Source organism: Haliotis cracherodii, unplaced genomic scaffold, assembly GCF_022045235.1.
Source record: "Haliotis cracherodii isolate W230 unplaced genomic scaffold, xgHalCrac1.p SCAF_20, whole genome shotgun sequence".
In the NCBI taxonomy this organism is placed as follows: Eukaryota; Metazoa; Mollusca; class Gastropoda; order Lepetellida; family Haliotidae; genus Haliotis; species Haliotis cracherodii.
The window spans coordinates 10,711,251-10,728,927 of NW_027266276.1; the positions used below are offsets into that span (position 1 = coordinate 10,711,251).

At 38.6% G+C, this 17,677-nt stretch overlaps 2 protein-coding genes across 2 annotated transcripts; both read right to left on the reverse strand.

Annotated features, from left to right (window-relative positions):
* Positions 1–1,541: 1,541 nt before the first annotated feature.
* On the reverse strand, positions 1,542–4,866 carry LOC139470200 (uncharacterized). Its single transcript, XM_071252515.1, has 5 exons — positions 4,663–4,866; positions 4,126–4,153; positions 3,280–3,480; positions 2,157–2,275; positions 1,542–1,679 (listed from the first exon to the last, which is right to left on the reverse strand). The coding sequence occupies exons 1-5, from the start codon at positions 4,864–4,866 to the stop codon at positions 1,542–1,544; spliced, it is 690 nt and encodes a 229-aa protein (XP_071108616.1).
* Positions 4,867–12,977: 8,111 nt separating this feature from the next.
* LOC139470203 (uncharacterized) lies at positions 12,978–16,536 on the reverse strand. Its single transcript, XM_071252517.1, has 5 exons — positions 16,333–16,536; positions 15,836–15,863; positions 14,977–15,177; positions 13,597–13,715; positions 12,978–13,115 (listed from the first exon to the last, which is right to left on the reverse strand). Exons 1-5 carry the CDS (start codon positions 16,534–16,536, stop codon positions 12,978–12,980), a joined length of 690 nt encoding a protein of 229 aa, XP_071108618.1.
* Positions 16,537–17,677: the final 1,141 nt, after the last annotated feature.

Here is a 17,677-nt window from a genome sequence, read left to right on the forward strand (position 1 = left end):
TTTCCACGTATTGCCTACCACCTGTCTCTATCACTGTATAGATAACTATAATGCAGGGCCATACATAGAGTCGTCATCTTAGTATATCTTATTCACTGCCACTACACCATGTCAGCCTGTAGATATTCATGTCAGGACCAGGTAAACTAATGAAATAAAGAATGAGCAAGTATAGGAAGGACGACACAGAAAGAGTCACATTCCCGAATCTGAACACCTGACACAAAAGAATAAATACTTTTTTCATCAAACTAGACAATATCTATACACTTTCTTTAGTATCAGGATCCAGATTCAAGTGAAAATAAGTCAAGGGTAATGTCAACATTCATGATTTTGTTAAACATGGCTTCATCATTGTCAGTTTCTGAGACATGGTTATCATGATCACTAGTGACACAAAACTTACTACTTACCAGTTATTGTTACAAATCCTACCACATCAAGATAATCTTTGAGGATATTTTGAAACATGGATGTATCATTGTCAGTTACTGACTCTCGTACAGTCACCACAGAATATAAGTTGTTTGATCAAGGTAACAACATTCAAGGCCTCAGTATTGATTTATTATTTAAACTTTGGATTCGGTTTTGGCAAATAATATGAACCTATTATTCTACAACATTGACAATTTATTTGTCATCATTATATGATGGGAGGTGCGTGTGTGTTAGGGGTGAGTCGTCTACAGATCGCAATTTCCTATGCTGTGATTCGAAACTTGGTTTGCCCCAATTATGTTTCTAGGTTTTTCAGCACAATCCGTTTGCGTCTAAACGTCTACAGCCTGCATCACGTCAGGATTCCATCCAACATCCAGCTGACATATGACTGGAATAATGTTAAAAATGGCGTTAAACCAAACTCACTAATCATGTGATGGCCAAATGATCGGGGATATATTATCTTAAATAAAATTCGTCAACGATTGGTTGACTTTCAGTGAGTGAATGCAACATTATCAAATGTCTCGGTCATACAGCGACAAGATGTTTGTTGTTTCACGCCACACTCAGTAATGTTACAGCTACATGACGGAAAGGTTGCAACCAGAATAGGATACGAACGTGTCGATCTTATCCGGTAATGACACTTGCTGATTTCCCCACCTGCTGCGTCGCGGTCAAGTCATTCATGTGGTTGGCTGCCTGTTGTGGTTTACCAGGTGGAAGGAACAGATCCCCGTGATATACATGTAAGGGGTAATGCTGCAACTAAGAAAATCAGACGCTGCATTGTGTGGTGGTCAGAGGACATCAATAGTACATGTAGTGATTGGCCTACAACCGAATGTTATACATTCAAGTAATCCCTCATGTGAAATTTCAAACTGTGCAATACTTATCAACGTGACACAGCTCTATGACGCTATGTGTCATCACTAGGTGCTCCAGCTCACACGGAAACGAACTCAAACTATTTGTTATTTGAATGTTTGTCAGTAAAATACAATGCGTTTGTTGTGCATCTTCATCAGGATTTCTGTGTTCTAAATATTGTATAAATATCTGTTCAGTTATACAGTTGTCACATCCGTTTAGTTTCCTTGGCACACTCCTGTGTAATCATCAAGTTTTTCTATGCGTGAGACTTCATTGTGAAAGGTATTAGGTCCATGCAATAGGTCTTCTTCTGCTTCAATCTTACTTTGACTAGCTGGGCCGAAGTACACCAGCTGAAATGATTTGAAATATGATCATTACTAATAAACAATGAACATTTTGTTTCCTGCGATAAACATCAATACATAAATTGTTGTGGAGACAACCGAGAATAAGCATGACGTCACAGTGATTCGCCCAATTTCTATCGATTACGTTCTATGTAACTGCCTTGCCCTGCTGTGACACAACATATCACGTTCTATAATGCATGCCACTGTCAGATAATCTTTTTTAAAATATACTAAAATCCCATAAAATGAAACGATAATACAGTTGTTAAAGTATTGGGGTTCTGAGATAGTGAAGATGCATGTTCGTGGTTGTTATTCTAATAAATAAACAATTAAGACAACAGATTAACAACTGAGTCAACATTAATTCTATCTATTGATATGTCACATTTGCATATTTCTGAAGGCTACAAGTTCTATAGAGAGAAAGTAAGACACTTAAACAAAGAAATTTGTAACGAAGATTATCATAATTACCTCAACCGGAAACTCTGCGAGAGTTTTGAAACATTCCGCTGGCTGACCGTTTTTAATAATGGCTAAATCTTTCTCGAATGTCCACTTCAGCTTTTCATTGTACTCAAGTGTTGACAAGTCTGGAATGGACATGGTGGTTGATGAGGTAATTCATGAGACTATAGGTTAAAGACTATAGAAATAGTTCGTTCGTTTATTGATTGAAAGTTTTCTTGGTTTTCTTATCACCATTTGATAGGGATTCATAAACACACGCTTATGATGTAGTAAGAATCTCATAATGGATTTAATAACAAGGTGTGGTGAACAGTTCATAAGTGAGTGAGAACGGTTTTATGCCACTTTAAGCATATATTCCAGCAATATCACGATGGCCGACACCGGAAAATGCGCTTCCCACATTGTATTCATGTGGGAAATCGAACCCTGGTCTTCGGCGTGACGAGCCGACGCTTTATTCACCAAACACAACAGCACTTCAGCAGTAATGAAGGATTAGGATATTTATGCCTACGTAGTATCTATCATGTGAGAAAAATGTGTTTATATATTCTTTTACTTTCATTCAATCCATTCAACTAAAAAACACAATAGCCACAACCAAACTTGGCCAATGCCGATTTTATTTCTTCACACTATCATGTAATAGTTTTGTTTCACGTGAAATGATATTTCATTTATAAATTATTGTGGCTTCTTCTTCTTATTTATTTATGGAAAGGGTGTTACACAGTATGTGTCTGTGCTTGGTCCAATTGTGTTACCAGTATCAGCTTCCCTTTCATCCACCATTCATGGATACGTCACTACATTTCACAAGGGATGAAGTTTCATGTTTTGTTAGATATACATAGAATAGGTTGGGACATATTTGTTCTACTTTTAGTACCTTGCGTATTCACCAATGGTATCCGACTTTCGTTTGAGATTATTTACATTTTCAATAGATGGCTTCACATCTGTCAACATTCGGAGTGTATTTGCTCAAGACCATGTTGTTATATATTCTTGATTCTCCGATTACACTATTTGCAGCAACACTGTCACCATGCGGATAACCTCAAGGTGATACTCTATTACGCTTGATAATCCTCTGGCACTTCGTCTGGAATGTAGTATTTACCTTTCACAGGAAATATCTGCTTTTCCATGAGAAGGTCATCATTCCCGAACGATGATACCCACATGTCGTTGGGCAGGTTTAAACCCAGCTCCTTGGCGAAGTCACTGCAGTGGTAGAGGGATGTGACGCTGAACTCATATCCCTGGCTTGACAGAAAGCCTGTCAGTTGAGGCCAACTGCATGCTTTCTCAACGTCAAGAACTAAAACGAATGCAATAAAAATATATTTTGAAGAAGAATGTCTTTGCATTAAGTTCTGTATGGATGAATTAAATGTTCCACTTACATGCAAACAATATATCTTTCTCTGAACGTCCAAATGCATTTACAGTCACATGCAGGATGACTGGTCATGTCAATAAACATAACATGTAAGTAAACTACATGTAGTTTATGGAAATCATATTTCCAGCAGTTTGCCAAATAAAAGGACAAATCAAAATATTGTCTCTGTGAGTCCCAACATGAGAGGATGACCAGTAGCATCCCTCAGCCTTTTTGAAAGAAACACATAAAAACATATTGAATAACTTAAATATATGTCATTTGTTAATAATTCGTACCCAAATGTCCAAGTATACTAACCACCACAGAAGAGGTATAAAGAAGGGGAACACATCGTTGTCAAAATAGGGAATTGATTCAGAAATTGTTTTTGCGTCACTGATGACTTCAATTTTGGATGACTTCCAGGTGTATATCATACAACTGTTTTAGGCTTGTACTAAGACCTTGAATGGTGTAACGTTCAGTGGCAAATGTCCAAAGGAATAAGGAATACCGAATGAAATACGAACCGTTCAAAATGTAAAATGATAACTAAAGAACATTGTTAAGTTGACTTACCAAGAATAATCCTTGGATTCCCGAGTTCCTGCTCAAAAGAAAAGAAAAAAGAAATGCATGCGACTTATTTTCAGCACATACTACTATTGTTCAATTGTATGTATTTTCAATGACCTATTTTTTATCCCGAAATTACAAACATATGTCATGGAACATGGAACGTTTTGTGCGACTTTATCTAAGTAACGTATCATTATTTCATATGGACATGTATATGCAATATGTATGGCTTTTCACATCTGAATGATCCAGTAAATTATATCTTCATGATTTAATAATTAGTGCCGTGGACCTATCTGTTAACAGGGTTCTTCGATTCAAATTATACAACCCTTTAATTATTCGTCCTATCAAAACCACTTAATTTTTAGTGTCAGTTTGCAGATCTCCTAACAGATATGTAGATATAGATGGTGCTGTCCTTGGTATTTCTAGTTATATAAGGGATACATAATTATGAGAGCTGGGTGATCGATGATGTGCTGTGCATTTTTAACGAATGTGTACATGTCTTGTTAGTAACACAATTGTACAGACCTTAAATGAAAAGAGAACATCAATGTCATTTAGATGCTTCACCGTCTCCTTAATCTGCTGTATGTCCGCAGTCTCGTCCCTTCCCTCCATGGGCGGAAGGACGATTTCCACTTTGTATATAAGAGCATCTCTATCATCGGAAGCGCCGAGAACGGAAAGGGGGAGACACACCATGGTGATCACACCAGCGACCAACAGGAGCATTGTTATTTACAGCAAGTTGTTATATACTGTCTCAGGATTCCGTGAGTTAAGCGGTGAGGCAAACTGGAATAATTATAAGTGATAATTGCCCTTTCACAATCTCGTCACAGGAACTCATGTTCTGATCAGAATTGTCATTTTCATGCATCAACGGACCAGTCACGTGCTAATTTTGTAGATGATACACATAATGAAATGTTCAAACAGTATTTTCGAATACCACTTTCTAAAGTGTCACAATTGTTGTCCTCATTTATAGACAATGAATAATTACTTTTTCAGGAGATTTCCAATTGCATAAACGCAATATTATCCCAAGGGTTTCCCAAGTGGTACTATATGTATATGCTTTATTAATAAATAACATTGACAGTAAATTAAATTGACATATTATTCTAAAGTAATCAATATAAAAAAAATAATCACCCTCTGAGTGAGCATCAAACTGCTCAGATTGTGACAGACAAATCGAGCATCATAACAAAAAGTTATTGATCGTAATCAGTTTCCTAGGCTAAGATTGAAGGTGTCAATTTGGTGCATGATAGTATATCCGTTTATGTAACATGATGCCTCTTGAAATAAACAATATATTTTAGCTTTGTGAACGAAAAAAGCATGGTTCAAAACAGATTGAAATGGTCGAAATCTTTTGATATTCTAGCATTGTAAGCTGAGGAGGTTTTCATTACGAAACGTTATTCATTCCAATGGTCCAATTTTAAAATAAAATGTATATTCTTTGTGAAATCTCTCCTTTGCTTCTATATGGTCAGGAACCTTTGGGTTTTAATGAATGTAAACATAGGGAATAGGTACGCCTTGGTGAGTTCATGTGGCAGTTAAATGCAAATACCTGCATATCAAATAATACCATTTTGGTAATTTCTCATTCATATGTTTTAAACAATATGGAACATAACGTATCGGCTGCATCTACTTCTAATGTCTGAGCCATATATTTCTAAAAATGTAAAATACACACGTAAAATGTTAGGTCTTTGCGACAATGCTGCTTGTTCTAGTCCGGACGTATGAGGTTTTTATTGTTCTGCCCCACTGAGATGCCATGCTGCAGATTTTATATGCGTATATGCATATCCCACACGGTACACTGAATCCGAGCAAGCCAGTCGTATTTTTCCCCTTCAGAGCGCCAGGCAGGGTAAGAATAAATACCATATTCTAAAGTCATGTGGTATGACGCGGCCATAAGACAGAACCACCGGCCTTATGCTCCCCAGGCAGACACTCTATCCATTACATCACAGATACGATTAGACTAACATTCATTCCCAGAAATAATGTTATCTTCTTTGAAAATATATATCTACAGCAAAGGATGGTTCCTATAACAGTGCTTAGTTTCAGGGACTAACCAAATCTGCAAGGCTCTAATTTGATGAAATTTCTTGAATCGTGTCATTTATTCTGTAGGGTTTGGGAGACTAATTTAGTAATCTTCGCATCCTCGAATGTTAAATACATATATGATCTCTATTCATGTACACATGGCTTATTGCCTCTATTCACCAAAAAAAGATGAAATAATTGATAAATAAATAGCAATGTAAATTACCTTTTTCAGTCTGTGACAGTGTTGGATGATTTCTGTTGGCAGGTATATATGCATGGAAGTCTACGTGCTTATATATACACGTCAAGGATGCACATATGAAGTTAAAATACACGCTGATTACCCCACATCACCATTAATAATGTTGTAAAATGAAATATATGACCTAATAGAACTATCGTCAGAATCGAATCGTGCACGGTGACCAATAAAGGTGTTTGATAACATCTGCATCTGTTACTTGCTAGGCACACGCCATTTCATCAATATGAAGGATCTTTCGCATATACGTCACAAACACACACACACACACACACACACACACACACACACACACACACACACACACACACACACACACACACACACACACACACACACAAAACACACACACACACACACACACATAAAACACACACACACACACACACACACACACACACACACACACACACACACACACACAATGACGTCGCAAAGATGAAAAACCAGAGGTGTCACTATAATCACTACTGGCTGTGTGGCCCCTATATGAACATGAATGCACCTCACGTCGCATAAACTCCAATAGAATGGAATTCCAGAAAAAAAAAGTGTGTTCCGCAACTTCTGCAATGAATTCGGTGCATGGGGTAAGTGCCCCAAAACGTTGCTCCATCTCGTCCGATATTCAATCAGGGTAAGATCGGGAAAGCAAGCAGGTCAGGGTAGAACATTGACATTATTCTGTACAGGATGTTGCCATGAGTGGTCTGACGTTGTGTTCCTGTGAGATCATACTGGGGACGTGTTGGTGAAGAAACAACAGCACCACAGAATGAATTATCTCAACTCTGTAACGCGGGGCATTCAGATTCCCGACAATAAAACCCAAATGTGATTTCTGTGTTTCTGTTAATCCCCCACAAGACCGAACTTCAACCATGACACGTGTATTGGCATTACGTTCACCATGACGTTTGTACACTCGAATACGTCCATCAGATCGGAGTGTTCGAAACCGAGATTCGTCTGAAAACACCACTTGTCTTCACGTATTATGTACCCAGCGTACACTTTGTATGCGGCACTGTAAACGCAGTCGACGATGATGATCGCAAGCTCGGAGGTTCATACAGTTTAACCAGCGCTTTTAAATCGTTCACACTTCAATGAACCCATCCAAACTGACGTTCAGTTCTTATTTACACGCACTGTAAAGGGTATTACAATCAGACAGACAGTCAGTCAGACAGCTCATCATCTTGTAATCGTTTGTAATTAATGTGTTATCTACATCAATTGTCGTCAGTGCACCCAAGTAGTTTCCTACAGAAATTTGCCTCGGGACGGCATCGAACGTCTCTCAGGAGGCAGCAAGCGGAGTTTTGAGGTGGTGGCCCAGATACGTGGCGGTTATACATGTTATTGACAATCTCATCACAGGAACTCGTATTTGGATCATAATTGTCATTTTCTAGCATCAACGGACCAGTCACGTACCATTTTTTGTAGATCATACGAATAATGAAATGTTCAACAGTATTTGGAAAATCACTTTCTAAAATGTCACAATTGCAGTCCTCATTTATCGTCAATGAATAAGTACTCTTTCAGGAATTAGGAATGGTGTCTACTCTCTTTCAATATGAAAGCTAAGATGTTCAGTGACCTAATAATTTCTGTTCGTCTAACATCTGCGGCAAGTGTTTAATTTATTTTTATAATGGGTAGTTATCTAGGCAGAAAAAAGCAAACACATAAAAACATATCCGCAGGTAGAGATGCAAAAATCAAAAGTCAAGTTGGGACTAACTTCAGCGCTTACAAACAAACATGGCGTCTCCGTTGCCATTCGGCGATGAAGTCAGAATTAAACATCGGGAATCAAGAGAAACTATTTGGATAATTGCTATCCTTACCAAAAGAAAAGACAAATATACTGAAATTCAATCTTTAACTGTGACAAAGCTAAGGCATTTTTCAAGTTTTAGCAACTTTGGAGAGAAAAGATTTCGAAACAATTTAGCGAGCACGCCAGCGTAGCAGGATCTGCGGCTTGGGACTTTTTACAAGTTAAAACAGTTGGTGTGGCCGAAATATATCCGAACTGTGTCCGCTGTGCGAACATCTGACTACACTTCCTGACGTTATGACAGGACAATCAGCCTGGCAAGAAATGAAACGTCTCATAGACAAGGATTAGATTAGTTTCCCTTTGTATAATTATAAAGGGCAGTTACTCTACGGGACGGATCGATGGATTGCCGTGAAAGGCAAGCATATATGCAGTTACGCCACTGTTTTAGAAACAGGTTTGAGTTGAAACTAAAAGACTGTTGTCACTGTCCACTGACACATCCCTTACCCTCTGACGTATTATATCTAAATGCGCACATTCAAGGAAAACTTCGATGTTTAGGTAATAATTGTGAGAGATGGGAAGAGATGTTTCGAGCACAGAATTAAAGAATGACTTTATATGACTGTAAAGATCACAGTGTATATATTTCTATGAAGTTGGTTTGATTGTATGTGTAAGAGTGTGGTTGGACTGTATATAAGCTGTGAGCTTTAGAGGTGTTATGTAAGATTGCTTGGGTCTTTTGTTGTGTGAGCTGTGTGATTGAATTAGGAGATAAACCTACTGTGTTTTCAATGTAGAGCTAGGTTATCTGTCGATTTAACCACACTAAATTGAATTTGAATCCGAACGCGTAGCCATTCTACCATGACCGGTTTAAGATGGAACTCTTTGAGGTGCAACGTTTTGTTGAGTGAGCAGGACACTCCATATATGAGAAAATGTGTTCAATTTCCCATAGGGGTGGAAGGCTCTTTATAATAGCAACTGAAAACAATAACAGAAGACAAATATATGTAACAGGCGCCCTCTAAAGCCTGTAAAAGGCGCCCAGTGACAGTAGACTTATAGAGATAGTTGACAAAAGGTCAGATGTTATACTGTGGTATTTTGCGTTGTGTTCTCCTCTCCCTGTGCAGTATTCTTTTGTCTCTACGTTCTAGGAGGCTCCTGACCGGGTAACCAATTCTAATTCTAAACAAAACACAAAGAATGACTTTGGATTTAAAGTTTATTTAACAGGAAAAAAACAACAGGGGCAAAATCCTTCTCTTATCTATACCCCACGTAATTTTACCCCTTCCCTCTCTACGTAAACCTAAACCTATTTAACCTTACAACTTAAACTTGTACTCTTAACCACCCCTCTAACTGAACTCCCCAAAGGTAAAGCGTCTATAAAACAAACCTATTCAATCCCTACTCTACTTTTCCCCCACCCATACATCTTAATCTAATACCTCAACGAAAGCCCTAAAATAATAATGAATGATCCTGGTTCAGGTCGCGGGAGTCGACCGTGCTTACCAGATACTGGTGAGTGACGACTGACGATTTCATACCCAGGGTAGGCTTATAAACCCAATACGCGGACCATGTGACCAGGAAAACGGACACAACCAATGAACACGCTCCCTACATCTCGGCTCGCTCAATCATGGCTTCCGCCTAGCCCAGCATGCAAGAAGCGTGGCAGCATCTCCCGAGCCTCTACGCCTGCGTGGACATAAGCTTCTACGCAAGCCGTTCAACTCACCCTTAAACTAACCCACCCACGTCGTTTTTAAATATATATATTTACGCACAATAACCCCCGGTGAACCACATTCCCCCCTTAAGTAAAAAAAAACAGTTACCCTTTTTGCCCCCTTCAAAAATAAACAAAACAAAACAAATCTAAATAAATCAACAAGTGTAAATATATAGAATAACCTGTGGAGTATATCAAAAATAAAAAAATAAATAACAGGATTTAGGCACAAACAGTATCAACAAAATGCGAAGAAATGCGACAATAATGCGATACATTGATTTCTCAATCAGAAGTTTGCCAGTGTCTCCTTGTCTTCTATCTCCTGAGCTCCAGGCTCAGGCGTCGTTTGGGTTGTTCCGCTCGTGATTGGGCAGCCTGATCCCGGTCTACTCTTCTAGACCCTGAAACAGGGTCTCTCCGGGGAAGTAGGCAGTCTCCAGGATCATGGAACTGGCGGTTCCTCCTCTGGACTATAATAACGATTCCTGGCAGTGAATGGGTCTTGGCATGCCTTTCCCCCTCTGGCTTGGGTTGGAATACCCTCCGGCAGATGGAGCACTCCCTGAGATTATGCTTAGGTCGGTGTGCCCAGACCCAAGTTGATCAACACGGATGCTGATAACTGGCCTCCCCTGACTCCTCTGGATTCGATATGTTGTAGGGGACAGCTGGCCTACTACCACATAGGGCCCATCCCATCCCAACCCTAACTTCTGATTGGCGTTAGGCGGATACCATCGCCAAACAAAGGAGCCTCCTTCATAATATCTAACCTTCAACTTGTGGTAATAGTTTCTCTTTTGTAATTGAGCGGCTCTACCTAGCTGTTCATTTGCAAACTGAAATATGCCTTGCGTGGTCTCCCTCAACCATTTCATATATTCACTAGGGCAACGGTCACAATCAGTTGCAGGTGGGGTACCCAGCATGAGATCTATAGGTAGACATCATTTGGTTGGGTGAGCAGTGAGTGCTCTTGTGCTCGGAGGCTCTATACGCCATAAGTAAGTATGGTAGATGGTCGTTCCAATCTAAGGGTTCTTTATCAGGGTAAATGCTGAGCATCTGTTTTGACTTCCTATTGAAGCGTTCAACTAACCCGTCTGATTGAGATCTATAAGGGGTAGTTCTGGTTTTATCAATCCCTAACAAATGGCAAACTTCTTTGAATAAATGGGACTCGAACTCTCTCCCCTGATCGGTGTGAATCTGCTCAGGACATCCAAATCTACAGATCACCTCGGACAATAATATGTCAGCGACAGTTAACGCTGTGTGATTTCTCAATGCAAACGCTTACTTCCATTTGCACCCCGTTGCAGTTGGCACACCGGATCTCATTTGTGCAGTCTGAACTCTCATGAGTTTCACTGTAACGGAAGCACCTTGCCTGGTTAGTGGCACCGTGACCAAATTTTTGACACTTGTAACATCGGAGTGGATTTGAAACATAGACCTCGACTCCAATGTTAAAGTAACCTGATTTTATGGAATTTGGTTGTGAGAGCAAAAGTGAAAAGGTAAGTTTGGATTTTGATAATTTTCTAGTAAACTGCTCAACTGCGGTGACACCTTGAGGTTTTAATTCAGTTGTGATCTCTTCTTCTGTCATATCTGACAGACAGCGAGCTTGATCTCGAACGAAGCCCCTACTAGAGTTCAGTGTCTTGTGCACTGAGACAAGTACCCGTGTATTGACAAACTGCTGGAGGCCCAACAGATTGACGGATTGCTGTCTCCGTGAACATTCCACAAGGATTGATCCACCACGATAACGTGTTACGTTCTTAACCTCCCCACAGGCACTTTGGATACCCTTGGAGATCGCAAACGGGTTTAGTTTTAAAGGACTATCATCTATGTTTGAAATGACTAAAAATCGTGGCCAAGATTCTGAAATTATTGGAGATAATTCCTCATCAGATGACGAAGAAAGGTGCCTTCTTTTATTAGCTTAAAGAAATAAAGACGTGAAAAGCTGATGTTATTAAAAGAGAAATGTCAGGCTGGTTCTGTCAATGGCATTTTCCAATAAAAAACACAGAATTCAGCGGTCCATACAATCAGATTGGCCCATGAGCCACCGCCTTCTGGCATAGGACTCTAGGCAAAATTGAAATAAACACAGTCAAGTAATTATATATCTTGATCAGACATAGTTTGATATATTTCGAAATTATTCCATTCAAGTATTCCATGCACAGGGCATGGCGTGACCAGCCGATTGACAGAAACGGAGACCCGTGAAGATTCCGGGGTACAATAGGTCTTCAGCAACCCATGCTTGCCGTAAAAGGCGACTAACGACTATTGACCATAAATTACCGTTTCCTATCTTTGAATTTGTAAAAAGGAAGCTGCTGCACAAAGGTAAAAGGCGACTAACGGGATCGGGTGGTCAGTCTTGCTGACTTGATTTAGGCATGTCATCGATCCCAAATGCGTGGATTGATGCTCATGATATCAATCACTGGTCCAGACTCCATTATTTACAGACCGCCGTCATATAGTTGGAATATTGCTGAGTGCGGCGTTAAACAACAAACCAACCAACCAACCAATGATAGAAACGGGCCAATTCTACCGACCGCCTAGGTGAAGTAAGGGTCGAAGTGGTGTGTTGGCAAAAGGAACACCTGTTCCTGAACGCCTATAACCTGCATCACGTCGGAATTTCAACCCCAATCCAGCTGACATGTAACTGGAATAATCTTAAAAGCGGAGTTAAACCCAAATCGCTCATCATATGATGGCCATACAAACGGTGATATATCATTTGTAATTAAATTCGTCAACGATTGGTTGACTGTCATCCTGACACAGATGACATGAACATTTTTATTCAGTAAAATACAATGCGTTAGTTGTGCATCTTCATCGTAGGTATGTGTTCTAAACAGAGTTTAAAACATCTGTTCAGTTACAGTTTTCACATCACTTTAGTCTCCCTGGCACACTCCTGTGTAATAATCAAGGTTTTCTATGCGTGTGACTTCATTGTGAAAGTTATTAGGTCCATGCAATGCGTCTACAATTGCTTCAGACTTGCTTGGTTTCACCGGGGCGAAGTACACAAGCTGAAAAAATTTGAAATATGATCATTACTAATAAACTATGAATATTTTGTTTACTGCGATAAACATCAATACATATATTATTGTGGAGACAACCTGTAGTCCTTTGCCAAACGAGAATAAGCATGACGTCACAGTGATTCGTCCCATTTCTATCGATTACGTTCTATGTAACTTCCTTGCCCTGCTGTGACACAACATATCACGTTCTACAATGCATGCCACTGTCACATTATCTTTTTAAAATATACTAAAATCCCATAACATGAAACGACAAAACAGTTGTTAAAGTTCTGAGTTCTGAGATAGTGAAGACACTTGTTCGTGGTAGTTATTCTGATAAATAAATAATTAAGAGAACAGAATAACAACTGAGAGCGTTAATTATCCATTGATATGTCACATTTGCATATTTTTGAAGTTCCTTGGAGAGAAAGTAAGACACCATAACAAAGAAATTTGCAACGAAGATTCTTATAATTACCTCAACCGGAAACTCTGCGAGAGTTTTGAAACATACCGCTGTCTGGCCGTTTTCACGAATGGCTAAATCTTCCTCGAATATCCACTTCAGCTTTAGATTGTACTCAAGTGTTGACAAGTCTGGAATGGACATGATGGTTGATGAGGTAATTCATGATTGGTTAAAGACTATTGAAATATTTCGTTAGTTTATTGATTGAAAGTTTTCTTGGTTTTCTTATCATTATTTAATAGGGATTTACAAACACACGCTTATGATGTAGTAAGAATCTCAGAATGGACTCTGCGTTCAGAAGAAATTTTGTAACATTTAATAACAAGGTGTGGTGAACAATTCATAAGTATTCCAGCTATATCACGACGGGCGAAGAGGGAAAATGGGCTTCCCACATTGTATACATGTGGGGAATCGAACCCTGGTCTTCGGCGTAGCGATCCGACGCCTTATTCACTAGGACGTCCCATCACCCCGTGTGGGGAACACAGCAGCTCTTCAGTAGTAATGAAGAATTAGGTTATTTTTGTCTACGTTAGTAAATGTAAGAAAAATGTGTAAATATATTCTTTTGGTTTCATTCAATAGCACTTGATGCAACTTGAAATCACAATAGCCACAACCAAGTTTGGCCAATCCCGATTTTATTTTTTCACACCATCATGTGATAATTTTGTTTCACTTGAAATAATATTTCAATTGTAAATTATTGTGGCTTCTTCTTCTTATTTATTTATGGAAAGGGTGCTACACAGTATGTGTATGTGCATGGTCCATTTGAGTTACCAGTATCAGCTTCCCTTGCATCCAACATTAATGGATGCATCACCACATTTCAGAAGGGATGAAGTTTCATGTTTTGTTCGATATGCATAGTAATAGGTTGGGACATATTTGTTCTACTTTTTGTACTTTGCGCATTCAGCACTCAGTCTGGTATTCGACATTCGTTTCAGATTATTTTAATGTAGAATAGATTGCTTCACATCTGTCACCATTCGGACTATTACTACTTTGTTGTACTTTTAACCTCTGTGACAAACAACGAAATTGACACAGAATACGTAGTAAGTCCTTGTGGTGTGTGCATTCACTAATATATCGGTAAATAAGCTGTTAATTATCACTACAGAACTTATCAGTCATATAAATCTGAATATTGCAACATCTCTTCGGTTCTTCATATTCGGGATCATGTACTTCAGTTGTTAGTTTGTTATTAAGATCGACCTTAAAGAGGTGTTTGCTCACGACCATGTTGTAATATATCCTTGATTCTCCGATTACACTATTTTCAGCAACACTGACACCATGCAGATAACCTCAAGGTGATACTCTATCAAGCTGGTTAATCATCTTGCACTTCGTCTGGAATGTAGTATTTACCTTTCACGGGGAATATCTCCTTGTCCATGATTAGGTCATCATTCCCGAACGATGATGCCCACATGTCGTTGGGCAGGTTGAGACCAAGCTCCTTGGCGAAGTCACTGCAGTGGTAGAGGGATGTGACGCTGAACTCATATCCCTGGCTTGACAGAAAGCCTGTCAGTTGAGGCCAACTGCATGCTTTCTCAACGTCAAGAACTAAAACGCATGCAATAAAAATATGTTTTGAAGAAGAATGTCTTATCATTAAGTCATGTATGGATGAATGATATGTTCCATTTACATGAACACAATATATCTTTCTCTGAACGTGCAACTGCATTTACAGTCACATGCAGTATGACTGGTTATGTCAATACCTGAATATATATAACATGTAAGTTAGATAGTTTATAGAATTCATATTTCCAGCAGTTTGCCAAATAAAAGGACAAATCAAGATATTGTCTCTGTGAGTCCCAACATGAGCGAATGACCAGTAGCACCCCCCCCCCCCCCCCCTCAGCCTTTTTGGAAGAAGCAAATAAAAACATAATGAATGACTAAAAATATGTCATTTGTTAACAATTTGTACCCAAATTTCCAAGTATACTAACCACCACAGTCAGGTATAAAAAAGGGGAACACATCGTTGTCAAAATAGGGAATTGATTCAGACACTGTTTTTGCGTCACTGATGACTTCAATTTTGAATGACTTCCAGGTGTATATCATACAACTGTTTTAGGCTTGTACTAAAACCTTGAATTGTGTAAAGCTCAGTGGCAACTTTCCTAGGGATTAAGGAATACCGAATGAAATACGAATCGTTCAAAATGTAAAATGATAACTAAAGAACATTGTTAAGTTGACTTACCAAGAATAATCCTTGGATTCCCGAGTTCCTGCTCAAACAAAAAAAATAAGAAATAAATGCGACTTATTTTCAGCACATACTACTATTGTTCATTTGTATGTTTTTTTGAATGACCTATTTTTTTATCCAGAAATTACAAACATATGTCATGGAATTCACGTTTTGTGCGACTTTATTTAAGTAACGTTTCATTATTTCATATAGACATATGTGTATGCAATATGTATGGCTATGCACATCTGAATGATCCAGTAAATTATATCTTCATGATTTAATAATTAGTGCCGTGGACTCTTCGATTCAAATTATACAACCCTTTAACCCTATCAAAACCACTTAATTTTGAGTGTCAGTTTGCAGATCTCCAGAGATGTAGATATGCTGTCCTTGGTATGTATTGTTATATAAGGGATACATAATTATATGAACTTCGCGATCGCCTATGTGCATTTTTAACGAATGTGTGCATGTCTTGTTAGTAACACAATTGTACAGACCTTAAATGAAAAGAGAACATCAATGTCATTTAGATGCTTCACCGTCTCCTTAATCTGCTCTATGTCCGCAGTCTCGTCTCTTCCCTCCTTGGGCGGAAGGAAGATTTCCACTTTGTATATAAGAGCATCTCTATCATCGGAAGCGCCGAGAACGGACAGGGGGAGACACACCATGGTGATCATACCAGCGACCAACAGGAGCATTGTTATTTACAGCAAGTTGTTATATACTGTCTCAGGATTCCGTGAGTTAAGCGGTGAGGCAAACTGGAATGATTATAAGTTGTAATTGCCCTTAAGAAATCTCGTCACAGGAACTGATGTTCTGATCAGAATTGTCGTTTTCTAGCATCAACGGACCAGTCACGTGCTAATTTTGTAGATAATATGCATAATGAAATGTTCAAGCAATATTTCGAATACCACTTTCTAAAATGTCACAATTGTTGTCCTCATTTATCGACAATGAATAATTACTTTTTCAGGAGATTTGGAGCCAGAACACCACATCCATAATAGGAATGAGCGCTTAATTTTTGGAGAGTCCATTGGCACAAACGCAATATTATCCCAAGGGTTTCTTGATGCAAGTGGTGCTATATATATGCTATATTAATAAAATCCATTGAAAGTAAAAACGACATCATATTATTCTAAAATAATCAATATCAAAAGAAATTCACCCTCTGAATGAGCATCAAACTGCTGAGATTGTGACAGACAAATCGAGCATCATAACAAAAAGTTATTGATTGTAATTTTCTAGGATAAGAGTGAAGGTGTAAATTTGGTGCATGATAGTATATCCGTTTATTTAACATGATGCCTCACAATGTGTCTTGATATAAACAGCATATTTCAGCTTTGTGAACGAAAAAAAGCAAGGTTAAAAACAGATTGAAATCATTTGATATTCTAGCATTGTAAGCAGAGAAGGTTTTCATTACGAAACGTTATTCATTCCCATTGTCCATTTTTACAATAGTTTTTTGTGTGATATCTCTCTTTTGCTTCTATATGGTCAAACACCTTTGGGTTTTAATGAATGTAAACATAGGGAATAGGTACGCCTTGGTGAGTTCATGTAGCACTTAAATGCAAATACCTGCATATCAAATAATAGCATTTGGGTAATTTCTAATTCATATGTTTTAAGCCATATGGAACATAACGTATCGGCTGCATCTACTTCTAGTGTCTGAGCCATATATTCCTAAAAATGTAAAATATTAGGTCTTTGCGACAATGCTGCTTGTTCTAATCCGGACGTATGAGGTTTTTATTGTTCTGTCCCACTGAGATACCATGCTGCAGATTTTATATGCATATATGCATATCCCACACG

Coding starts and splice junctions, on each gene's coding strand:
- LOC139470200 (XM_071252515.1), bottom strand. CDS start 4,866: ATGCTCCTGTTGGTCGCTGGTGTGATCACCATGGTGTGTCTCCCCCTT. Junction 2,276..3,279: donor GCAGATATTTCCTGTGAAAG/GTAAATACTACA, acceptor TGTCCATTCCAG/ACTTGTCAACACTTGAGTAC. Junction 1,680..2,156: donor TCGCAGAGTTTCCGGTTGAG/GTAATTATGATA, acceptor AAATCATTTCAG/CTGGTGTACTTCGGCCCAGC.
- LOC139470203 (XM_071252517.1), bottom strand. CDS start 16,536: ATGCTCCTGTTGGTCGCTGGTATGATCACCATGGTGTGTCTCCCCCTG. Junction 15,864..16,332: donor ATGTTCTCTTTTCATTTAAG/GTCTGTACAATT, acceptor TTGTTTGAGCAG/GAACTCGGGAATCCAAGGAT. Junction 13,116..13,596: donor TCGCAGAGTTTCCGGTTGAG/GTAATTATAAGA, acceptor AAATTTTTTCAG/CTTGTGTACTTCGCCCCGGT.